The sequence below is a fragment of the Juglans microcarpa x Juglans regia genome, chromosome 3D, assembly GCF_004785595.1.
Source record: "Juglans microcarpa x Juglans regia isolate MS1-56 chromosome 3D, Jm3101_v1.0, whole genome shotgun sequence".
Taxonomy (NCBI): Eukaryota; Viridiplantae; Streptophyta; class Magnoliopsida; order Fagales; family Juglandaceae; genus Juglans; species Juglans microcarpa x Juglans regia.
Window position 1 is genome coordinate 32,881,619 of NC_054598.1, and position 26,703 is coordinate 32,908,321.

General features: G+C 37.8%; 2 protein-coding genes across 2 annotated transcripts; both read right to left on the reverse strand.

The window, feature by feature from the left end:
- Positions 1-13,468: 13,468 nt before the first annotated feature.
- Positions 13,469-13,989, reverse strand: LOC121255235. Its single transcript, XM_041155511.1, has 2 exons — positions 13,772-13,989; positions 13,469-13,655 (listed from the first exon to the last, which is right to left on the reverse strand). Exons 1-2 carry the CDS (start codon positions 13,987-13,989, stop codon positions 13,469-13,471), a joined length of 405 nt encoding a protein of 134 aa, XP_041011445.1.
- A 4,123-nt stretch (positions 13,990-18,112) lies between these two features.
- Positions 18,113-23,487, reverse strand: LOC121256288 (wall-associated receptor kinase 2-like). Its single transcript, XM_041157033.1, has 3 exons — positions 22,479-23,487; positions 21,640-21,822; positions 18,113-19,603 (listed from the first exon to the last, which is right to left on the reverse strand). Exons 1-3 carry the CDS (start codon positions 23,341-23,343, stop codon positions 18,381-18,383), a joined length of 2,271 nt encoding a protein of 756 aa, XP_041012967.1. The 5' UTR covers positions 23,344-23,487; the 3' UTR covers positions 18,113-18,380.
- Positions 23,488-26,703: the final 3,216 nt, after the last annotated feature.

Sequence of the window (26,703 nt, forward strand, 5' to 3'; positions counted from 1 at the left end):
AATGTTTATGGATCAACCTCAACTCACTTCTAGTTGCCAACTAGCACTTCAACCCAACTCTCTCCCCCATTTCCAACTTCAACTTTAATACTCTTATAAGTATGTATGCAAATAATACTCTTATTTGCACCATCCAAAACCCATTGGCGATTGCCTACTACAACGTGCTATGCAAAAGTTATTGAGCAGTCTTTCTATTTATTGGTGCCCTGCTAGGCTGCTACTGCGATAGCATGGTGACCAGGGGGTACCAAATTGAAATGAGCAGGAGACTTGTGAACTTTTAAATTGAGTTCTTTCAACAACCTAAAAAACTTAAGTACATTTATAATTGGTTTTTATATCTTTGTGGGCAATCGATTGGCGGTTTAGAAGAATTCTACAAATCCGATGGATCTGTTTATGTTTTGTGATTTAGATTAGGATGAGCTGTCGTAGGCACCAATTGCTGGTTTGTAGTATTTATGGATCCTAAAAATTGATCTCAAGTTTTGGAAAACTCAGAATGAACTAGAATAGATTGAGTGGACTGTTAACTATTTGGCTATGAGGATTGTAATTTATACGAGGTAAGGTCCATGTAACTGGCTGCCCATAATTCTCGTGTCCTGCTGGCTGAACGTGCTCCTCTCCTAAGTTTCCTCAGAGGTGTTGTGACATTATGTTTCAAAATGTTTGGTTCTCGAATAATGAATAGCTGGTTGGAAGTTGGAACATTAAACAGTAAATCCATGACTTTCCCGAAACTGAAGTAATGATGTACAGTGAAACTTGAAGCCAAATGTATAAGAAACATTCTCAACTGGGTTTTAAAATAGGACAAATTGCGTGCATGGGGGGGAGATTCAGTCGAGTGCTACATAAAACCTAAACTTTAGGGCCTTGTCTCGTCCTCCTCCTCTTCTAGCTTTGGAGCCAAGTATAACCTAATATAACCCATCTCCCCAATCTTATATTTTATTTAATTTCTAATAATTAGTCCTACACATACCAATCTATTTGGTATGTTGGACTATTTCCAACCATGGTATGGTTGGAAAAGGAAATGAAAATAACCAGGATTGGTTATATCTATAATCTGAAAGATGCTTTTGTTTCACCGTAATCTCTATATCATCCACACTCTTGGAAGCCACAGAAATTGTCCCTTTATCTGCTTTGTTGGAGGCCTAATTTATACTATTTCTTGTTGTAGCGTTACAACTTACACTCAACATCCAGGTCATCATCTACGCAGGTATGAAACTTTTGTTTATTTTTAAATTTACTGGTTTTCAACTTCTTAACTTCTTCCATCTAACCTTTTTACCTACTTACTTCATTCTAGCTTTGATATTAGTTACAATTGTTGTCATTATGTACCAACTTCCATCTATTTCATGTCATTGTGTCATCACAATCTTATGGTGGTTTCAAACAATCCCAATCTGGTTTATCATCCCACTGCATGTGCAAACGATGAGTTTCAATTTGAGCATATATTATAACCACATGGAGAATGATACCATCGACTCAACCCGGGATGGAAGCTTATGGGCAAATGGGTTTGAGGATCTGCTCATAGAGATGTTGTATGAAGACACCATCATGGATAGATTGAGGGGAGGGAGGATCACAAACGGTGATCATGTAAGACTTGCTGAGAAGTTGTCTGCCGTTGGGCCAAGAAATTTTAATTCTGATCAAGTTAAAGGCAAAGTTGCTCGTCTCAAGCGAAGACAGTGGGAATTTACCAATCTCATGAAGCAAACTGGCTTGGGGTGGGACTCAGAGAGGAAGGTACCAATTGCTAATGAGGAACACTGGGTGAATGCCCTTCGGGTACTACCTATAAATTTGGCTCTTGTTTTTAAAATCTATATATTAAATAATTAATAAGATCAACATTCCATCTTTCTATCTAATCACTCCCTTTTGCTGTTAGGTGAGACCATCATGGAAGCATTTCAAGACGATGGGATGCCCTAAATATGAACAACTTTGTACAATATTTGGTTGTTCAGTTGCGGCTGGTACAATGCATCGAGAGTCGACAGATCCGGCCCTAGACAGTGATGATGAGCGCTTGCTTGATGAGGAGCAGCAAAATCATGGCCGACCATTTACTGATCATGACGCGGCCCCCTCAGGCGATCCCCACATCCCACCTAGACCCTTCTCCGCCTCCTATGCTAGCGGATCTCGTACACGACAAAGGGGGGGGCCTATGTGTAACCCAGCCATTCAAGCGCAAATGAGCGAGACCCTAGATGCTATTAAACTTAACGCCGAAGCTAGAGAGAAGGCAGTGATGGAATCGATGGAGTACAGCAGGTCGAGGAAGCGCAGCAAAGGGGACACTAGCATGGAGTCATCTGGTGCGTTTGATCTGTAGATGCATTGTATGAAGCTGCTTGAAGAAGTACAATCTCCCCTACCGACCGAGCTCTTTAACAAGGCGTTCGACTGATTTTTGAGCACAAAAGTGCAGAGGTCATTTGTCTTGATCTCGGATACCCGCAAAAGCCAGTGGACTTGGAGTTTGCAGTGATCGGTGAAAGTGTTAGAGGCTCCTCTTTATTCTCTCGGCTGTTACGCCTATCTTTCTACTCATTGTCTGTTGTTTTTTCATTTCATGAACAACTACTTATTTGCAGCATGTTTCCGTTTTTTCCGACATTGAACAGCCACTTATTTCCGGGATGTTTATGTTTTCTTCTTTGCATTGTATTTGAGTTTGTGATGCCTGTTAACATTTTCACACTGCTAATTTGTTTCATGAATTTATGACATTATTCACCTTATGCATATCAAACATTTGACCTAAATATTATGATTATGATGATTAGGGGAAAAAAAATTTCCCCACAATTTTGTTTATTTATTCCAAAACCCATCGTCCTCCACTTCAATTTAAAGATGAATCTATAATTTGGTTCTTATTTTGTTTTTTTTTTTTTTTTTTGTGTGTCCAAGCATTCCAATATTCATAATGGAGAATCAGAGTAGTTCGGAAGAACCCCCATTGATGGAGACAAACAGCGAAATTGAGGATTCATGCTCAAGTAGGACTCCTACCAGCGAGTCGGACGACCCTATGCCCACATATCATTCGAGTGGAGATGAAGCCGCAACGCAGGAGGTGAACATCGTCTACATGATGTGGATGGCATCACAATTGAGTGGAGGTCGAGTTCGAATGCCCGAACACAATATTGGCCTACGGGGGAATCAATATATTGAAGCAGTCTTGAATGGGAACCCCAGGACGTGCAAAATAATGTTTCGAATGGAAGTGCTGGCCTTCCGTTATGTCTGTGACCTTTTACGACAGTCCTTAATAATGGACCCTACAGAGAGGGTGTCTGTGGAGGAATCATTAGGGATGTTTTGCCTTTTTGCTGGCCATGCACAAGGTCAACATATCGTTGGAGACCGATTCCAACATTCGAGCGAGACTATTAACTGGCATGTTAAGACAGTCATGCGGGCGCTAAATCAGCTAGGGAGAACTGTCATTAGGCCCACAAACACAGATGGAGTCCATCCTTACATTGCGGGGAACCCCCCACAATTATCCATGGTTTGAGGTATGAACTTTGCTATATCTGGCCATTGGTTTTTATTTGTTGTGGGGTTTTTTTTTTTTTTTTTTTTACTTTTGTATTATATTATTGTTATATTAATTTAAGTTTTCATGATATTAAAATATTTATACTGTTGGACTACGTTATATGATAATGGTTTTGTAGAAATGTCTTGGTGCGATGGACGGCACCATGATTGACGCTGCTGCACCATCTAGACTGAGTAACGCATATAGAAATCATCGTGGTCGAATCGAACAAAATGTGTTGTGCTTATATGACTTCGATATGAAGTTCACGTATGTATATACTGGCTGGGAGGGAACAGCCCATGATGCTTGAGTATTCTTGGATGCTTTGAGTCGATCTCGGAATCAATTTCCTTGGCCACCACAAGGTAAATATTTGTATTTTTTAAAACAATTCATTTGACATGCCTTTGACCAAGTTGCTAATTAAATACTAATTTGAGCGTAATTAGCTCCAATTGAGTTGGTAATTTTTCTAATTGTGTAGGATATTATTATCTTGTCGATTCTGCATTTCCATGCATTGAGAAGTTTATGCCTCCGTATCCACGAGAGAGGTATCATAGATCTGATCGTTATACCGGTCGTCAATTCCGAGGCTGTAAAGATTATTTTAACTTCCGTCATTCATTGCTACGCAACATTATTGAGCGTACATTCGCGTTACTGAAAAATCGGTTTCTAATATTGAATGCGATGCCTCGATATCGGCCTACCAGGGAAGGGATGCTCGTTACCACATGTTGTACACTGCACAACCTTATTAAAACAGTAACGCCGAATGATGAGTTCATTCAGGCTGCATTGGCGCTTCAGTTTAGTGAAGAAAATATGGATGCGGCCGACCACGCAAGCGAAACCTCTAAAGTGGTTGACATGTCCCATGAGTCAGCTGGAGCTTTGGCAGCACAGAGAGATGGGATTGCAATCCCTATGTGGGAAGATAGGTTTGGGGAATGATTGCATGATTAGTCTTTGAAAAACTCTTGATGGTTTTTTAGTATTTAAATAATTAATACTATTTGGTATAAGTGTTTTGTAAGGATTGATATGTAGCTCTATTTGTTTGTGAACGTCGCTCTTAACCGGTATGTATGAGTTAACTTATGTTTTTAATACTTTGTCTTTAATGAACGGACCCGTGTGCAAAACTACCTACCACCCCGTACATGTCTATGAGTAACGGACACATTATTGACCATCATTTGTCAATCGTGCCTACTTGAAAAGAGATTCCAATCCTGCCTCTTTATAATTAGAATAAAGAGAAATAATATTTATAAGATAAAGTAAGCGAAATATTTATAAAAAATAATTTTCAACTTAGGATGTTGAATTTTTTTCTTTTTCTTTTTTATGGTGGATTCATTTTTGTTTTCAAATGGAATATGCAAGATTTGTACATCATAATTAAAGTCTTTATCTAATATTATTCTTTGAATAATATTATCCTTTTTTAGAGAAAATTTTAGGCGATTATTTTTTTTTTAATATTTTTTTTATCTATCTAATTTTTAATTAAATGAAATATAACCCAGCCATTTTAGTCCGTGATATTAGGATGCAAGTGCGCCTAAGTTCATAAAGCTGAATGCAATTTATAAAGGAAAATTACAACGTCTCGAACTCACAGATGAGATTTTTAATTAAATGAAATAATTAATAATAAGATCCCAATCCTGCCTCGTTTGGGAAAGGATTTGTGTTTCTAATCTTCTTTTATAATGTGTAATAGCATACGATTGTACAATAATGAGTAGGGTCAAGCATGTAAGATACCATACGATTGTACAATAATGAGTAGGGTCAAGCATATCTGTAAGGTACCATACGATTGTACAATAGTGTAATAAATACAACAGTTCACAAAAAAAAGGTGCACTTCTAACAACAGTTAACTGTTGATGGTAACAACAGTTCATTGTACCGTAAAACTAATGTGTGACATGTAAATCGTAGAAATAAATGATTTACATTATCATTAAGTTTAGAAAATTTAATAGTACATAATCATGTAAGCAATAATACCCAAGATGTGATCAACGCACATTTGTACTTCATCTTCATTGATTGGAACTTCGACAATTAAAAAAACGCCTCCCAAAACTGTTGGCCTTGGCTTACGTCCGCAGTTTGGAGGGAATCCCACAATAACATAGAGGTTTTCGTCAGTATACCAGCTCATCTTCTGGCATCATAGGATGAGGGCAGTTTATGGACACACAGCTACTCATTGCCATAATTCTTGCACACAAAATATAAACCACAAAGAAAGAAATAGCTAGGGTCAAGTTTCTCACATCACTGCGAAAGAGAATAAAGGCAGACAGCTCACAAGAAGCTGGCCTTTCACACTGCCCACCAGAATTTATAATGTTGATTTTATACAGGGAAATGCATCATCAGAAAATATAACAGCATAATATAGGTTGGTTTGAGTGGATGGAGGTCAAAAGATTATAACACCAACATAAATTGGAAAGTATAAAAATATCAAATGAATGACAAAAACTTTGAGCAGTTCCACGGGTTGACGAGTGGCTTTGTTTGCCATGGTCAGGATATCTGTGTCTATTTGATTTGTAGCTACTAAAATGTAGTTACTACGATAAACGGCCTTGCCCCCTTTCCCAACCAAACAACATGCTCATTAACCTCAACAGAGTGATTAATAATAGCAGCTCATTGACATGGTCACTAATGGAATTCAAAGACAGTAATGGAACTAAACTGAACAGACTCCAATATAGAATTAGGTTTTGGAAAGTGATTCAAACTTGTTAACGTATGACTGACTCTGAGAGGAATTTAAATATGTCAACCTCCCTGCCCCCTTAATGCACGTTGGTGTTGCAACAACAAATGTTTGACCCCAAGGGTATGAGAGTACTGTACTTGAGAATGGAGAATGATAGAAGGCCAAAACAAAGTATTCAGTTCAACCATGAAAATGTGGTTATGTGAAGTGGAAGCAGTCACAAGAGATGAGATCAAAACACACGAGGGCTAAAATTATTCATCTAATTTTGTCGGGAATGTTTTGACAAAATAGCAGATACGCCCGTCTCGACCCCGTGCGAGAATCCAATAAACCCCCAAAATACATAACCAAACTGACAAAGGTAAAATCGATGAACTGTAATGCAGTGCCATGTCAAAGGGAATTTCAAAAAGTGCCAAATCGCCCGAACAAAATACATGTTACAATCAATTTAGGGAAATGGTGGGAGATAACCTTCAGATAAATTTATCATCAACCATAACAACCAAAACCAAGACATCAGGATATGAATGACGGGGTCGTTTCATGTTCAAACTGCTCAGTAACCATTGCGCACGTTATTGAACAGAACTTTATGGATTGCCTTCGGATGCTTGCGGTTGCAAACACCCTTATTGATTTGTTCCAAAAGTAGGCACAAGTAAAACTTCATATGTACAACAGCAACATTTAGCAAAATCTTTCAACAGAAACTCAGATCCCAACCATTGTCACTATAAATTGAAGACACTGATCTCAATGAAATGGAGATGCAAAGCCATGAAGGAAACCCTAATCTAACTAACTTCAATTTCGTTTAGCTCAACAATAAAAATACGGGAACTTACCTGGTTGTCCTCCTCTGGTTTGTGCCGGAAAAATGGAAATAAAAAATGGCAAGACGAAACGTGTGCAAAAGTCTGTCGTTGCGGCTGGAGAGGGAGGGTGTTGATACGCAGGCGATGTTGGGTTGAAACGCAAGTCTCACGGGTCTTGAAGAAATGTTGAAACGAGGAGATGTGGGTCTTCAAACGCAGCTCTCACCACCAATTGAAGAAATATTCAAACGGAAAGTAAAATCCGAAGTGAGGGTTTTCATTCGGATGCATAGATATGAATCGCGAGATGAACTTTTTGAGGGGAAGAAGACGAAGAGGGAGTAGGAAAAGGGAACGTCTCGGGTGACAAGCCATAAATGCACAACGAGTGGGCCCTGTATTCCAAAAACGTGAAATTCTCATCTCAACTTTACTTCCAAACACATCTCACTATGGGACCCACAAAAATTTCTTAAAACAACCGAAAATTTTAACTCATATCATCTTTACATTATTCACAAAATTCTCAAAATTTTCATCTCGTCTCAACATCCAAACCTGCCCTAAGGCAAAGCAATAGGAGATTCAGATTAATATCTCTACGGATGACACGGTGACCAGTCATGGGAGACTTTTTCTAAGAGGCCTCATTGTGGTTGACAAACTCATCAACAGAGAAGCCTTCAAGGCCACAATGCTGAAGGTTTGGAAACCTAAGGGAGGGGTGCAGTTCACAGGAGTTGGGGACAATATTTTCTTGATCGAACTTTAAAATTATCAAGACATAGAGAAGGTGAAGGGAGGAAGGCCGTGGACCTTTGATTGGAACCTGCTATGTATTAACATGTTTGATGGTTTCTCTGCACCAAAAGATATCAGTTCTGACAAGGAATATATGTGGATCCAACTCCACAATATCCCTCTTGCTGGCATGACCAGAGGCATTGGTGAGAAGATAGGGAGGATGATTGGTGAGGTGGTGGAAATTGATGTTGATAAAGAAGGAATTGGATGGGGCCTTGTAACACCCCGTATTTCAGTGTATTTTTACTGAAGGATTATTTTTGATTGTTCAAAAATTTATCCTCTTATTTTAAAATTGGTTGGATTTTTAGTAAGTTTATTTCTATGATTTTAATTTGGTGAAAATTATTTTTATGTGCTTTCCAAATATTTATTTATTGTTATGCATTTAAATTGCTTTTAATATTTAAATTAATTACCGTGGGATTTAATTATTTCAAGTTGACTTTACCATTACGTTTAAATTATTTTATTTAACTTGTGGTTTTAAAATCATCTCCGTTGGATCATTTTTGTGACCCAAGTTATGAGGATTGGACCTCATTTCTTTTCCCTCCATTTTTCTTTCCTTCCTTTTTCTTTTCTTTCTTTTCTTTTTCTTCTTTATTTTCTCTCCTCTCCCACGCGATCTCTCTCTCTCCTCTCCTCCACCCGTTTCCATCGTCCCCTCCCAGCGCCGCCGTCCGCCGGCGGTGGTCGACACCGCCCAGCCGACCAGCTCCCCTCCCTCCGGCGACCTCACCTCCCAAATCTCAGCCCCTACCTCGCCGCCGGTAGCCCACACGCCCCCCACGAAGCCGCGGGCCACCTTCACGCCAGCGCCGCCGTGAGCCGGCGGTGGCCCACACCGCCCAGCCCGCTAGCTTCCCCAGCCGCCGGCGACCTCACCCCACCAACCTCACCTCCATCCGTGCCGCCGTTAACCACCAGTAGCTCTTCAAAGCTGCGGCACTCTTTCCGCCGTTGCGCCGCCGTCGCACCGCCATTGGCCACCATCTTCCTACCACTTCATCCCCGACCTCTTGGCAACCCATTGGACCCAACCCCACCTCCGATCCGTCACCGGTGAAGCTCCACCATCTACATTTCCGATTTGGGCATTGTGGTCTTCTACCGCCCATTTCGCCGCCACTCACGGCAAACCACCGCCACCATTGGCTTCACCGACCTCTCTTGGCCCTACCCTACCATTTTTGGGTCTTCGTTTGTCCTCGTTGAAAAGTGGGTATCTGTGACCCACGGCCACAGTGTATTTTACACTGTGGTGTTGCTCAGAAATCACCACTTGCAACTTCGAGATCCTCCGGAAATTATTATATTGCACTGTAAGTATTTTCCTTAAAGAACTTTCGTGATTTAAATATATTTTTGCACTAACACATATTATCTGTGAATTGGTTTGTATTGCCGGACTGAGTCCGAGGAGTTTCGGGGGTCGGATGGATTGTGGACGGAGTTGTGTGTTTGTTTGCATTATGAATTGTGGTTGTTGGTTGTTGGTTATGACTTGTTCACGTACATCGCATATTGCATGCATGATCATGTTTGTAAAGAAAACTGGGTTTTCGCATGATTGCATACATGTTCATGTGTTTATTGGAAATTGGATTTTCATATGAGTAAAAGGAAAAGAGACTGTAGGGATGGTGGTAAGCAGGGATGGTGGTTGTGTCCCGCCTGGGATTCCCGCCTACAGTGCTCTGTTAAGTATTCATTGTGTGTAAAGGAACTGTAGGGATGGTGGTAAGCAGGGATGGTGGTAGAGTCCCGCCTGTGATTCCCGCCTACGGTGCACGCGATAGGGATGGTGGTAAGCAGGGATGGTGGTTGTGTCCCGCCTGTGATTCCCGCCTACGGTGCACGCGGTAGGGATGGTGGTAAGCAGGGACGGTGGTAGAGTCCCGCCTGCGATTCCCGCCTACAGTGTCCGATAAATGGATTGTTTGTGTGAATCATTTTATGAGAAAATGTTTTACGGTTATTTTGGGCCAAAATGGGATTTTTGGCGTGTGTTGGAAATAATCATTTTTCTGGAAAAAAAATGATATTTTATGGCTAAATGTATTTTGCTATATTGTTGGTTGCATTAATGTATTTTTATCCCGAGAGTTGTTTGGTTTATACTTACCTGTGGTACCATTTTATGGTATCGCAGATTTTGATGCAGATGATGATGACGAGCCTTAGCTTGGCTCCGTTGGAGGAGTGATCTGGGATTGCTCCTGTTTAGTGAGTTATGTGTTTTTATCAATTTATGTATTTACCTTTTGTATTATATTTGGGATGACTGTATATTTATTTTTTAAAGATAAATTGTGTTAAATATTTGTATTTAAATTCTGGTACTTATTTGACTATCCGCTGCGTTATTTTATTTGTACACTGTTGCATGTACACACACTGGCACTTTGTTGGGATGTGTGACCGTGTTGTCACCATCCTGACGTCACGATTCCCTTGTTTTTTTTGTACGTGGGAGTCGGGGCGTCACAGGCCTTATTTAAGAGCCAAAGTTACTGTAAACATTACTGAAGCACTCATGAGAGGCGTCCTTCTTACGATGAATGGCAGCAAAGTTTGGATCTCTCTTTTATACGAAAGACTTTCAACTTTCTATTTTCGATGTGGTATTATTAAACATGGTGCAAAAGGATGTTTTGAAGATTCAGTTATGAGATCCATGCATGTTAGCAATGAGTCACAGTATGGTGCATGGCTTCGTGCATCTAACCAGAGAGAGATGGACAGGACTCATAAAAATGACAATGGAGAGCAGGTTTGAATGGTCATTTCTCAGCACACAAGGTTGAAGATGATGACATGGAGAGATTAAATTATTTAATTGGAAAGTAGTCAAGTAAATCATATGAGGTGGTAGAATCTTGGGGAAATCCCAAGATTCTAGAAGAATATCAAGAATGTTTCCTTTCGGCGAAGATTGAGGAAAAGAAAGATCCAAGGTCAGAAATGGAAACAAGGCCTCATATCGAGGCACAATCAAAGGAAGTTGAATATCACATTCTGTGTCATGGATACAAATCAGAGGAGGTTTTGATGGACACAATTGGTTCCAAAGAAGCTTATAACGTGTCAGACATACACACACTTTCTACTCTCGATCTAGCTGGGGATGCTATGGAAAATATAGAAGTAAGGCCTCTTTACAAAGTGACTAAATTTCTGAAAGGTTTCAGTTGAGAAAAGTCCAATTGAATAATGTGGTAGATAAGAATATTTCAAAACCCATCCAAAGTGCAAAATGGAAAAGGGCAAGAAAGAAATAGGTCGATACTAACAAGAACCTCGCCACTTGGAGTGGAGCCCAGAAAATATCACTTTCACAAAGCAACTTTTGTCAGAGTACTAAGAAGTGGACACTAGTTGAAGATATGTTTGTTAAGAAAAGAGGTAAGTTCTCTTTGCTCAATGAGGAGCAGCAAACTAATGTAATGGTAGAGGCTAGTCACCAGTCCTGCCAATTCCAATGAGTCTACTCAACTGGAACTGTTGAGGGCTTGGGAACCCTCGAACAATCGTTATCCTTAGTCTCTTGACAAAGGAGATTGAGTTTTCCAACTTGGGGTTCCTTATGGAAACCAAATGCTCAAAGGCTCAAATTGAAGATGTTAGGAGGCAGCTAAAATTTGATAGTTGTTTGGTAGTTGATAGTAAAGGTAGCAGTGGGGGTTGGCTATGATGTGGAGGAACAACATTGAAGTGGTGCTCTTTCATTTTGCAAGATGGCACATCAGTGCCATAATAAAAGAGAAGAATATTGGCACACCTTGGATGCCTACTAGTTGTTATGGCCATCCAATTACTTCGAAGAGGAATAGAAGTTGGGAGTTACTCAAGTTCTTGAAGCCTAGTTTTACTATACCAGGTACATGTCCCAAAAATGAAATAGACTCAAGCCAAAATTTACACTTCTTCAATTTAGCAAATAACTTCTTATTCTTGAGTGTCCCAAGTACCTGTCTCAAACGCTCTTCATGTTCAGTTTTGTTCTTGGAGTATATCAATATATCGTCAATGAACAACACTACAAATTTATCCAAGAATTTGTGAAATACCCAATTCATCAAATCCATAAATACGCTAAGGCGTTAGTTAGGCCAAAATGCATTACCAAGAACTCATAATAATCATACCTGGTTCTAAAAGTTGTCTTAGGCACATCCTTTGTCTTGATCTTCAATTGATGGTAGCCTGATCTGAGATCAATCTTGGAAAATACTTGAGCATCTTGCAGCCGATCAAATAAATCTTCTGGGAGGGGCAGCGGATATTTATTCTTTTTGGTCACTCGGTTAAGCTCTCTGTAATCAATACACATTCTCATTGATCCATTACTCTTTTTCACAAACAAGACTGGAACTCCCCCATGGTAACACGCTGGGCCTAATAAAACCCTTGTCTAATAAATCGTGCAATTGTTCTTTGAGTTTGGCTAACTCAGATGGTTCCCTTCGGTAAGGGGTTTTAGAAAGAGGTGCCGTGCTTGGGGCTAGTTCAATGGCAAACTTTACTTCCTGCTCGAGTGGTAGTTCGGACAAATGCTCAGGAAATACCTCCAGATATTCTCTCACAATAGGCCAAGTACCCTTGAGACCCATCCCGTATTAACTAACCAACCTAAAAAGCAGATATAACTGGTAGAAGGGCACGCACTTTAAATCCCATAAAGTGAAACTCCTCTCCCTCTGGAAGTTTGAACACCGCCTCCTTCTTAAAACAGTCAATACTGGCATACTTGGAAGCTAACCAATCCATCCCCAATATCACATCAAACTCAATCATAGGAAAAACTATCAAGTTAGCTGGCATTTCTCTCCCACTAATTGTTAATGGACATCAAAGCAAAATTTTGTTGCAGGTCATTGAATCTCCTGCTGGGGTTGAGACTATCAAATTGTAATCCATCCTTTCAGTTTCAACTAGACAAAACTTGACATAATCCATTGAGATAAAAGAGTGGGTAGCCCCCAAGTCAAATAAAACAGTAGCTTTATTGAGAAAAGGGGAATAATTCCTGTAATTACGTCATATAATACATAGAGATAAATAGATAAGTAGTTCTAAATTTTTAACAAAATAGTAACTTAATTGGAGAATCGGAGGGATTATACCTGTGATTATATCATTCTTGTCCTTAGCTTCTCCTAGCGTCAAAGCAAACACTCGTGCTGGCACCGTCCTCCACTGGTTGTTGCCTTGGTTGTTCGGCCTAAAACTTTGAGGTGGGTTGGGCTTTTTGTTGTCCTCCACGAGCAATGAGCATTTTCTAATGAAGTGACCAACCTTACCGCAATGGAACCATGACCCCACTTCCTTTCTGCACTCCCTAGCATGTACGCGATTACAAAACTTACAGGGGTTAGTTGTATGATTTCCCAGAATCTGTCTCCGACTTGAGCTGCTACCCTCATTTCTCTTCTTCCATGGCCCTTGATCCATACTAGAGGATCCTTGTGGAGTAGCTATCTTCCTCTATTCTTGCAATTCAGCACCTTTCTTGAGGTTTTGCTCAACCAACATTGCCTGATGCACTAACTCCGAAAAATTATGAATTTGTTGGACTATCACCCGTTCATATATCTTGTGGTTTAAACCCTCCTCAAACTTCTGGGCCTTCTTCTCCTCATTAGGAATCGGGTATGTGCAAAGTGTGATAATTCTGCAAACCTTGCAGCATACTGGCGCACAGTCATGGTCTCCTGTACCAAGTTAGTGAACTCTCGAACTCTAGTTTTCATATCCGCTTTAGGGAAAAATTGGTCAAATAAATTCTACTTGAATTGAGGCACTTTAATCATTCTTGTCCCCTCAGCTTCCCTGATGGCTTTTTCAGAATTCCACCATCTCTTCGCTTCTCCAGTTAGTTTAAAAGCTATGAACCAAAGTTTCTGTTGATCGGTACATTCCAAAGCCCTAAATATTTCTTCAATGTCTTGAATCCAATCCTCCACTGCTTTTGGATCACTTCTTCCATCAAAATTGGGAGGATGCATTCGATTAAATTGCTCAAACGTGCAGCCCCATCATTGTTGTTTTATTTCAAATCTTCAAGACTTCAGACTCGACAATGAGACACCATCCTGAAAGCTTAAACTTGGCGAAACGTTCTAAAAATAAATAAATAAATTAAATAAATAAATAAAACAAAATATATGTATAAACAAAAATATATATATCAGATAACTATTTAAAACAAGTTCAAATTTTTTTTCTTGTTTTACCCATTCCTAACCATATCTCCAATCAACTCATATCACTCTTCTTACCATCTATAATCGTAAACCTAACATCGCTTAAAACTCACAGACATCTTTAGAATCTAAAACCTCGAAGTTATGAATTCAACTCCTAACATCTGCCAAATCCAAAATCTCAGATCCCATCGATCAAAATCAGTCATAAAGTTTGTAGAAGCTCAAACTTAAATATCCACATGATCATCCTTATAGTCCTCAAGTTCCTACACTTCCAATTTGAAATTTACTTCCTAAGAACCCACATATATCTAAACTTCATATGTTTATAGTCTGCAAAACCTTAAACCTGTTTCTGATACCAACTGTAGCGCTTCGACCCTGGAGGTCCAAAGAGTTAACTCTAGTCACCTGATAATCAATTTCACAATGCTAATATATTTTCTAAAGGATTCAATATATACACTTCCAGCGGTGTGAGAAAACAAGGTGTGTGAGGGAGGTGGAGTTACCGCTTTCGGTCAGCGCACTAACTCCACAGCAAAGAGAGTTTGAAAAGAAAAACCAATGAACTACTAACATACAACCATGAACAGCATCATTGTGAAGATATTCGTGAGTGAAAAATCAAAGTGGACATGTGTTGAATAATAAACTTAAATAAAGTTGTTTTTAGTATATTCATGAACTAAAGTCTAGGTTCATCTTGAAAGAAGTAATTCATGTATTTGGAGATTCATGTATTTGGGGTATTCATATACTTGGGTATTTGTGTACTAGGGAAGTTCATGTATTAGAGTAAATGCTAGGTGAATCTGCAAGCCTATAAATACCCATGTATGCATTGGCACAAAGCAAGCCACTTGAGAAGTAATTCACATAGAAAAATTTCAGAAATAGTCTCTCATCTCTCCCTCTAGAATAGAATATCCGTTTTTCTCCTCTAACAACGTGTGAGTAGAAACAGAGAGTGAAGGAGTGAGTCTTACCGTTGTTCTACACTATTACTATATGAGGGTTTGATAGCAATAGAATGCACTCGGACAAAAAGGGTATCACGCGACTATTCGATTGGCAAAGGGAAAAAAAATTAAAATAAACCCAATTAAAAATGCACATAAAATCACAAACCAAAATTTTAGGTGGAAAAATGAACATGGAGAGGGAGAGGAACTTGGGCTTACCAGTGTGCAGAGGATCCACTTGCGATGACGCGAGCTGCTGCAATGGCACGACGCGGGTTAGAGGAGTGATCTGTGAAGAGGTTCATGAGTGAAACAATCGCCGTGGGTGTGTGTGTGAGTAAAAACTAAGAGTGAATAAAAGAAAATCTTATCGCCGTTCAACACTTCCAATGAGAAGAACTCGATGGCAACACTATCTTTAAACACCCACAAGCTATCGCACTACAAAAAACACCCACAATCAAACAATTTCGTATAAGAGGGAGGGGGAGAATGATCTGCACAAATAGAGTGGTCTGTAGAGTGGAATATTATGTGAGAAAATCAGAGACTGGGTACGTGGGGGCAGTTACTTTGGAGTGGAGTTGTTTTCGTTTAGCAAAAACCCATAGAGGAAGAATTCTGGGTGTGGGGGAGGGGATATCGGAGGAAAGAAAAACTGAAGAGGGAAAGAAAAACAACTCACCTAAACGACGCCGTTTTCTGGGATCTTCAGAAATTGAATTTCTTTGTGGGCCTGGGCCTTGGCCCTAGTATTAGGAAGCAAGCTGAATTTGACATGTTTATGACATATTCAATGTCACAACAACAATCCCAGGGCGGGAGACATGGGTAGCTGTCTAATTTTGCAATGGACTATGGATTTTTGGGGCCTAAGAGTTCATGCTGGGAGTCATGTTGGTAGCAATAGTATAGAGATCGATGAGTGGGTTGCTGTCAGATTTTTGTAAAAGCTGGTGCTAGGTAAAATGGTGCTGGGTTAATTACTATAAGATTTTTGTTAGGGGAGGTTACTATAAGATTGCAAAACATGGTACTGGGTAAAATGGGCTACAGGCAATCTAGCTTGATGTACTCATTCTCACATTGTGATGTTGTAAAATGGACTGGTATCGATAGGGAGTTGGTGTACAAATTGGGTTTTGCAAAACATGGTGCTGGACATGCACTAGGATTGGATTCGATTTATCAACTGCTTTAACGGTGGAACAAGAAGGACAATTTAACAGGTAACCATTTTCACTCTAATGTTTTGGGATATAATCTTGCCGTGCATGTATATACTCTCATCTAGACATGCTTTCGCATCTGGACATTTAATGTTCAATAAGATATGTAGCTATCTGTATGAATTACATAGCACCAGATGGGTAGACTTTGATTGGGTTTTTGCAAATTATATACTACAAGATCCTTTCTACCAAATTTTGTGACAGAAGTTTTATTTGTAAGGAGTAGTGGTGATTTGGAGTAGTATAGATGGTTGGTACAGAAGCTTATATCCAGTTTCTTGCATGCATATATGCTTTGATTTAACTGGACATTATGTGGTGGTTGTTACTAGTCTCTAGTTTCTTTTATTGTTAGCCAAAGCATTAGCATCAAACCTAAGAACATGTGCATCGATGCAGAAACATGGAAAGATCATATCGCTTTGATTGGGTGATTTCGAGAGATGGACTCCAACCATGGAGTGTTAAAATTTGATTACCCAATCACTGAAGAAACAAGTGTTGTCTGGTACTGGAGAAGTCATTTATATGGCACCACTTATTTCAATATCTATCATATATGATGCTAAAATTCAGTCAAAAACACAATATATGTCGTTTGATATATTCCACCATGTATTTATCCTGCTACATTCTAGGTTGTCTGCCACCATAGCGAGCTGAATGTAAAGAAAGAAACTAGCTCTGTGATCTCTGTATGGAAGCTACTCTATATGGGCCATTAACATACAAATGATAGTATTGCTCATTTGATATGGAATCTATGTATATGTCACGCTTATTTTCGTATAGATCTTTACCCAATTGGTGAGTTGGTAGAGGGAAAAAACTCCGTAGCGTTACCTGGGGTTCTCGAGTCAAGCAATTCAGGTGTAGTCATGTTTATGGAAAAAAACGTTCTGTAAGCTTGCTGGAAAAACTTTTGCCAAAAAAGCCATCTATTTAAGGAATGGCTTGATCAGTTAAAGAGCAATTCATGAGTGGGTCAAACAATCTAAAATCATGTACTGGAGCACCTTTTGCAACATTTAGGAGTATTTGCGACAGTCCAATATTGGCCAAAAAAACCAATTGCAATTTCCGCCATATCCACTCATCCTCCATATTTGCGACGCTAGTAACTTCGTCGTAATTTAACTACAATTTGTGGTGAGAAGCCATTTATCTGCGACAATCCATCCAATGCCGCAAAAACTATCATTCATTGCATCTCCCATAGCTATTTGCGACAAACTCACGCACGCCGCGAATATTATTACGACGACTATAAGTTGTCAAAAATGGTTGGTTTTTGCTTCCCATCTTTGGTTTTGTGGCAATCATATATATTCACATTTTGGGCGACTATTATCTCTGCAAAATTCTTCTGTATTTGCGACTAAAAAATCTATCGCAACCTTTGCCTCCACACTTAGCGGCCCCTATCCATCGAAGCCAAAAAATATTTGCGGCGCTTTTTGCGATTTTTAGCGGCAATCTCAATTGATGCAAAAATCACTTTATTTTGTAAACATGACTACATCTGGTGCATGCAATGAATTTCATATTTTAGAATCAATATTCTTTTAACTTAACCAGCATGGTGCATGGATGCCAGGTTAGAAGAAAGTAGCTAGCTAGGTAATTAATTAGGAGGAAAATCGACCTAATTTATGGGGCAAGACTGGCCAGGACAATAAAATGTACTGAAAAAAGGAGAAACGACAAGCTATATAGTGGGTTGGTAAGAAAACTAGCTAGTTATAATATGTGATAAAATAACATAACATAAAGCACATGGTTATATATATATATATATATATATACACACACACACACACAAATATCTGAGAAAAAATAAAATGAAAGATAACATCACGACATCATTTTAAACAAAGGAACAATATCTAATAGAAATATTGAAGCCTAGTGACAGAAAAGAAAAGGAAGGCAGCATGAAGATTGAGATATAACACATGAAAATATATATATATTGACCGGGACTAACTCACGATCATCTGCCATCATCCAATGGTTTCAAGACTTGAGTTCTCATACTGACCTCGTATCCAACCGTTGTACTGGTAGAAGAACATCCATCATCGACACCAATGTTGAAACAGTGTACTGCGGGTGTTGTGACACAATAGTCAGTCTCTTCTGTACAGAGATTTGCTTTTCCGAATTGATGTTTTTCCATACTTCTCAACCTGTCTAGCTCCATTGCCACTTCCTTCATTGTAGGCCTATCTTCCCCTCTAACACTTAAGCACCGTTTTACAAGATTGGCAACTTCATCTATCCCATAATTAATATTACCATCACTTACAAGATGGACCTCAAGAATTTGATGTAAGCGATCCTCTTTTACCGCAGAACTAAAGTACATAGCTAGATTTCTATCAATTTCAGGTCCATCAAAAGAAAGTGCTTTCTTACCCGTCAATAACTCAGCCACAACAACACCAAAGCTGTAGACATCACTTTTTTCTGTAAGTTGACTACTATGAAAGTATTCTGGGTCTAAGTACCCCAAAGTTCCTTGTACCAAAGTAGTTAATTGTGTTTGATCAAGTGGGACCAATCTTGAAGTTCCAAAGTCGGAAACCTTTGCTGAATAATTATCATCTAAAAGTATATTGGCAGGTTTCACATCCCTATGTATAATTGGTATGGAAGCTGAGAAATGCATGTATGCAAGTGCCCCTGCAGTATCTGTTGCTATCTTCAAACGCTTTTCCCATGAGAGTGAGGATGATAGGACTTTATCATGAATGTGTTTCGATAGAGTCCCATTTGTGATGAATTCATAAACTAGTAATGGCACTTCTGTTTCTAGACAACAACCTAATAGTTTAACCACATTTCTATGGTTAATTTGGGTAAGCACAATCACCTCATTAATAAATTGTTCAATTTGGCTCTGATCACAAAATTTTGATTTCTTAATGGCGACCAGTTTATTATCTGGTAAGACTCCTCTATAGACAGTTCCATAGCTTCCTTGGCCAAGGACTCTACTCTCATCATAATTGTTTGTAGCTTTTTCAAGTTCTTCTGCTTTAAAGATTTTGACTGTCTGCATGGAAGTTCTATCATTCGAGAGTTTTTGTTGTAGAAACAAGCCGCCATTTTGTTGAAAGAATTTCTCTTTCAGCTTGAAGAGTTTTCTTCTTTTTAGTCCACAATATAGTGAAGAACCTCCCACAAACAATACTATGAGGCCAATGCTTATAGCTGCACATCATGTTCAAACATGCATTGTGATCGAAGTTTTCTAGTTAACATGCTATTTTTGTTTTCAGAAATGGTTTGAGAAATTTGTGAATCAACAAGCAAGTAACATATATATGTACTATATGAAGACTAGCTCATTCAAGAATTCAGTTAAAGCATAGTTGGTATCTATCACAGAAGCATCATATATAGAATATATATATATACACACACACACACACACACAAAGAAATTTATGCATGCCAATTAGTTTAGAGAGCATATTATATAAATGAGTAATGCTAGTTGCAATATGAGGGTGTGAATGCATGCCTACGTATTATTTTTAAAAAGAATGAGGCTCATTATTAAAAGATATATGAGATATAATTCTATAGTGTGTAAATCTCACGTACTCCCTTTAAAAAAGGTAGAGCTCACTGTTAAAAAATTATTTTTTTCATATGGGTTTATGATCATTTGCTGACTTTTTTCAAAGAGAGTGTGGGAGGCGGCCTATTCAATACCTAAGATTATACAAATAATTTTTTTCATTAAAAAAAATGAGTTTTTTCACATAGATACCATATTTTGTCTATTTTGTTATAAATGAATGTACGAGACTTACACAACTTAAATTAAATTGCATAAATCATTTCCTTTGATAAACATATATACACCACAACTAAAGGTCGTGCTTTTTCCTAACAGGACGATGATATATATAACTTGCACGAGATTATCACTCCGACAAATAAACAAATATATATGGAATTGAAAATAATAGAGATATTCACGACAAAGGCTGAAATCAGGGTGAACATAATCTTGCCCTAGCTTTAATAATGCATGCATGAAACAGGGAAGACCCACAGAGAGCACTAAGCCAGCAAAAGTAGGGTAGAAAGTGGGAGATGAGCCATTCCTTTTGAAAAATCACGGATCTCTCTGATCATACGAGAGTGATGAAAAAGCACCATCCATCATGTCTCGAAATGAGCATAGAATAGTAGGGGTCCTTCCAGCTCATGTTGCCCAAGCAGGCCAATGGCATATATCCCAAAAGTGGTACGTGGGACAATCATTGTCGACCCAGAAGGCCAACGACGAAGAAGCTATGATTGAAGTTTAAAAATAATGTTGAATTAAATATATTTAAGGCATTGCTTTTAATAAAGAGAAAAGCTACTCTCACTGTTCGCGATCCCGTTATATATTTTTTTAATTTTTTTTATTTAGTGATTAAGTAAGTATTTTTTTAATGATATTATAATTTTTTTATTTTTTAAAAAAATATTTTACAGTATTAAAAAATACATGTATAAAAAAATAAAAAAAAATAATAATATTTTACACTATCGATCGGTGGCTCCCAGCGGGACTGGGAGCGGTGGCTGTAGAGCCACCCTGTAATAAAACAATAAAAAAGAACTTTAAAGTTTTACCACTTTTTCTTTCAAAACTCGCGACTCTTTTTTCAAAGTTTTTCTCCCCTCAAATTTACATAGGTATGCATTTCTAGCTACCTAATATTGTATATTCATCGCATCGCGAGTACATGATATACATACCTAATTTAATTTACATTTAATATTATTTTTTTTTGGAATTTTAAAGTCATTGACTTCAAACTAATTAGATCAAGAAAATTTAGAATTGTTTAAATCTCAATCATAAGATCAGTTGATAAGATTTTATCATGATATCAATCATAGATATATCAATCATAAATACTAAGTAGATCATGATTATAAGTATTGGATAATAGAAAGAAAAAAGTGCCAACATGAAAAATCCCCAACCAAATAAAAGTTAAGCACTGTATGAGATTGAATACATACCCTAGCTAGGAATTGGTATATGAAAGATTAATTCAAGATAAATGTTAGGTTTATAATTAATATATCTTACAAAAGTAATTTGCCTGTAAATCAGTTTATAGGATTTATTTATGAAAGACCAGACATTTCTGTTAGTTTAATTCAATCAACTCATGTGAGTGAACAAATTAATTACCAAGCAAAAAAAAAATATTACTGTTATTAATTGATACGTACCAATTAGTGCAATAATAATGATCTTCGCATGGCTGCCGCTGGCTTTAGGATTGCAACCTGTTCCGTTAATATTTCCATCGCCTTCGTATCCGTCGGGACAAGTACATGTGAAACTCCCTTCAATGTTGGTGCATTTCGCGGGAGCTTTGCAAGCTCGTTTCCGAACTTGGCACTCATTAATATCTGAAACACATGAGTATGAATTCATGACCAAAAAAAAAAAAAAAAAAAAAAAAAACTGACTTGAACGAGGTACTATATTATTTCAATATATCAGTAATTACGCCAATATAACTTTTTATACATTTCTTTATAATATTCTAATATATATTAAATCGCCTCATCAGTTCATTTTGTTTAGCTAAACTATTCCAACCATCCATATATTAATTAAAAAGATCTTACATTGTATCCTCTTTGCTACCAGAATAAACCCACTCAATTCTTTAACGACGTCGTTATAAGATTTTAAAACTTTTTCATCATATAGCAGTATTAATAGATTTTCCATTTCTTTTTTCTTTGGTTTTACTACTGCTTAGCTCTTCTATCATTTTATATTAGTTATCATGAAAAAAGAATCATCTTATTTTGATGCATGATTCGACGGTCAAGATCAAGGTTCACTCAAATTCTTGCTCCAAATTGAGGACCTCAAGTTTATAAGGCGAAACCTTAAAGGAATCTTTTTTCATATAATCAATCATGACGATATGAGCGCGCATAACTGAGATTAAGCTGCAAAGTTTCTATATTTTTCAATATTCTACATGAAACATCTCTCCTTACAATTTATGAGAATCTTTTGTCAGATGTGAAACTCGTATATACGTACGTACCTTGGCAACCATCATGGAGGTATGGGTTTCCTTCATAACCTTCTTTGCACTTGCAACGGTACCCATCCCCATTCTTGGGATCATAACATTCGCTGTTCCCTCCACATACGAAATCTGGTTTGTTCCGAGCAGTTTCACACTTTTCATTACCGATTGCCCAATCAAGAACCATCGGATAGGTCTCATTCTCTTGCAGGCTATCAAGATAGCTAGTGGAGAAATTAAACTCGTCCTGTTTAGCCACAAAACCAAAGCTGCATGGATTGAAATCAGAGACATTTGTATGATTGTTATAGCTACGAGCATCCAAAGTAAAGTCCTTCAATCCTGTTGGGATGTCAACCTGGCAACACCCAATCCCAGAGCAAGATCCATTGACGACATTCTTGGGACTTTGACATATAGACATGCAGCCTATGGTGAAGCGTTCATTGTTTCGGAAAGCATAGAGGTACGCGTAAGTGTCGCAGCCGACGGTCACGAACTTGTTTTTGGTGTTGGAAATTGTGAAATACGGGTAGTTGATCCAGGGTTTGTTCCGAAACCAAAGCGCACCACTACTGTTGAAACACTGTTTGCCTATAAACATCAAGATTTCAATCTCGCCGTCGATGGATATGTTGGTGGCAGTCAAACTTCCGGCCAGTGCTTGGGATCGGCCGGACGAATCGCTACAATTGATAAAATAATGGTTGTTAAGGTAGCAATCTTCCGTTGTACCGAATGGATAAGGAATCTCGACATCTCCACACTGGTGCTGGCAGTTTGGCTTGGCTAATTGACGTGCTACAGCTACAGCTGCAATTTCTGATAACATCACAACAACAGTACATGTCACTTGCAAGAGCATCCTACGGAAAGCCATTGCCCCTTTGTTTCAGAGAAGTAAGAGGACAAGTAGTTCTCCCTTGTAAGACTTCTTGCAGATGATATATAGACTTTTAAAAGGATGCATGGAAGCTGGCTAGGGGTGGAACTAGAATTTCTAACTTTGGGGTGGGTGGGGGACAAAGTTAATTTTCCCAACTCCAAGAAACAATTATATTTAAATTCATTACCCAGCTATGGCTTAACATGTTATATTAATCTTTCTAACTCTATTATTGGACTCCATGTGAGAAACAAATTCGAATACACATCTGACGAGTAATAGCTAGGAATTAAACTCAAGCCATATCTAATTTGAATAATAAATATTCATATCACACCAACATTTAGATTTTAAATAAATAACAAATATGAAGAAAGAAAAGGCACTACAAGAAGAAGGGTCAATTGCGGCGATTTTTCATCTGTTGCAAATAAAATCACCGCAATTGGTCATTTTTAGTGGCGATTTTATTTTTCGTCACATAGAGTAAACAACGCCTTTCGATTTACTAGGAGTGGATCACGGTGCATCTCATTTGCAACAATTTTTGTAGATATTGTGGTAATTTATTTCGCTAAAAAGTTAAAAAATTCTTGCGACGGGCAAACAATCGTTGCAATTCATCTCTGGGGCGCCATAACTTACAGATTGTTTAATTTTCCCCTCGAAATGTAAACACATTCCCACTCTCTTTTCTTTTTACTCTGTTCTTCCCCATCCCCGTGTACCTACAATCGCTTTGATACCCACCCTCTCATCAGTGGCCATTGTTTCCAGCCCAAAATCGGAGATCACTTCACTCGTTTCCTTCGCACGAAAGCCACTCAAGCCATTTGCTCCCATTTTTCCGCCCTAGAGTGTCTGTTTCCTTCGCACAAAAGTTGTATAGGTTGTTTCTCGTCGACGCAGCACCACTTAAGGCAGACAAAGAGAAGCCATTGAAGCAGCTCAGAGACGGAGGCGCCTTAATGCAGCCAAGGCCCAACTCAAGGTCCCTCCTCCTCACCTACCCATCTAATTTGACCAAATCGTGACCCCCTTTGTGTGTTTTAGCTTCTTTTTTTTCGGATTCTCTAATTGGTTTGTAATTAATTTTTCATAAACCTCAGACTGATTGTATGGATTAGAAAACTCATTTTTCATCTGGTTTATTAATAAATTATTAGTTAGGCTCTATTTCTTGCTTGGAAATAAAATCGTCCCATTTCACTTTGAAATTGGGTTTCTTCACAGCAGTAGCCCGTAGTAGCAGCAGCGCATCGCAGCAGCACCAGCACATCCTGCTGTGAGTTGGGAAAAATAGGTAAGGGCGTTTGAAATTTGTTTTACTGTGATGTTGACTGAATTTGTATATTTTTCTCATTTTTGTCCATGTGTTTGTAGACAATTGGATTCTCTAACACAATATATAACATTTTCTTTTATTTGGCAATTTCCATACTATATACTATTTAAACCTCACAAGAACATACTTCTCAAACAGCTTTGGTTAAAGGGGAATTTAAACCTCACTCTGGACATGCACCATCGAAAGACTATATGCATGAGGTGCCACTAGGGTTATAAAAATGATCTAATTTGAGATTTTTTTTACCAATAATTTAAAAAACAAAAAATAATTAAAACTTGACAGATCAATAATAGTGATATATATCAATACTTTTTCAAGTATGAAAATCTCTCCCACCATTCACACATGCAGTGGCAGAAGCTGGGGGGGCAATTTTATCTGCATAAAACTCAATGTCATAATTTATTTGTCTGAATTAATTAGGAACAAAATACATAAGAGTACAAAGATTCTATTGATTACGAGCATAAGTTTCTAAATTCAAAGGTTAGGTGATTAAATGGTATAAATATTCTTTTATTGTTTCATATTTTTCTAGTTGGTAATTAAGGCTTTTCTTTTTTTGTAATCACATAATCTTTACAATGAGTGATTACAAAAAAAGCTGATATTTCTCATCTATATTTATCCATGAATGCTTATATAATTTTATTTTAAGCGTGTTCATGTCTTTACCTTATACACTTATTCTTCGTGCTCTTTTAATTAATTGATGCCAAATAGAAAATCTAAAACATCTATTTCTTTTGTGTTTCCCACTTGTGCAAAACCTTACACATTCATTTTGGATGATACTAATCATATATGCATGGTTTCTTTCTATAAATTTTCTCCACTCCTTTATGCACTCCATTTTCTATTCACATTTTCACCTTCACTACCTCCATTTCAACTAGTGCCTTTTTTTAAGAAAAAATTAATTATAGAAAGGAAAAGAAAGCAATAATACCAGAGAAAGTTATTACTAAACAAAAGATATTTGAAATTTAATTGACAATTGCATAAAACTCAGCTTCTTGTTTAAGTAATAATATATGCACATCAAAGGTCAACGATAAATGTTAAACTTTTGTATGTTTGGCTTCATTTACAATCGATTGGACATGACCAAGAGATTTTTACTCATCTTTCATGTTGGCTTATACACAGTTTGTAATAGTTTGCATTTTTTAGAACTTAAAACGCTTGCACACTACTTAGGTATGTTGAGTTATATATTGTGATTTTCATAAATAAGCATATTTTCTTCACATGGTTGCTCTTTTTTTATTGAATCAATATGCAATAACAATTTTTTATTTTTTATATGTCTATGCATTGATAGACTTTACCTGCTTCTTGTTTGGAGAGATTCTTTTTCATTCCCTAATGGTTCTTGATTAGTAGATGAAGAAATCAAATAAGTGATCATGGTATTTGTTTCCAATTCATTTTGGTTTCAGATTCTTCAGATATGGGGTGCAGAAGGCTGGGAGTCCAACTAAGTGAGAAAACTTTTATTTTGCTGCCTTCTTACTTGGTTGCAGGAAAGGGTAGTAGAAGAATGAATATGTATCTTCTACATGCACTTGTGTCTATTTATAGCTTGACTAGGTTCTGGTTCATAATGTGTAGACTATCTACATGTTGTAAAAAAGCCCTCTGGTTATCTAATGAAGTTTTTGCTATGTGTGATTATTCATCTTTAGTCTCTTGTATAAATATATGATAGGGTATGGTTTAAAGATAGCATAGATTCCAGCTAGAGTTTGTCTACTACATCCTCATTTTTCTTGATTTTGTTGACTACATATACATTTATTTTCAGATGAATGATTTTTTTTAATCCTGTCTGGTTGGATTGAATGATTTTAACCCACGGCCACCAGCTCTCCCTCCCTCCCGAGCCACCACTCCACGCCAAGTTCTGTACTCAATCTCATAGAGAAATTTCTCCTTTATTTGGATTGAATGAACATATTTGATTGTATTTGGCTTGTTTTGTTATATGTTTCTTAATCAAA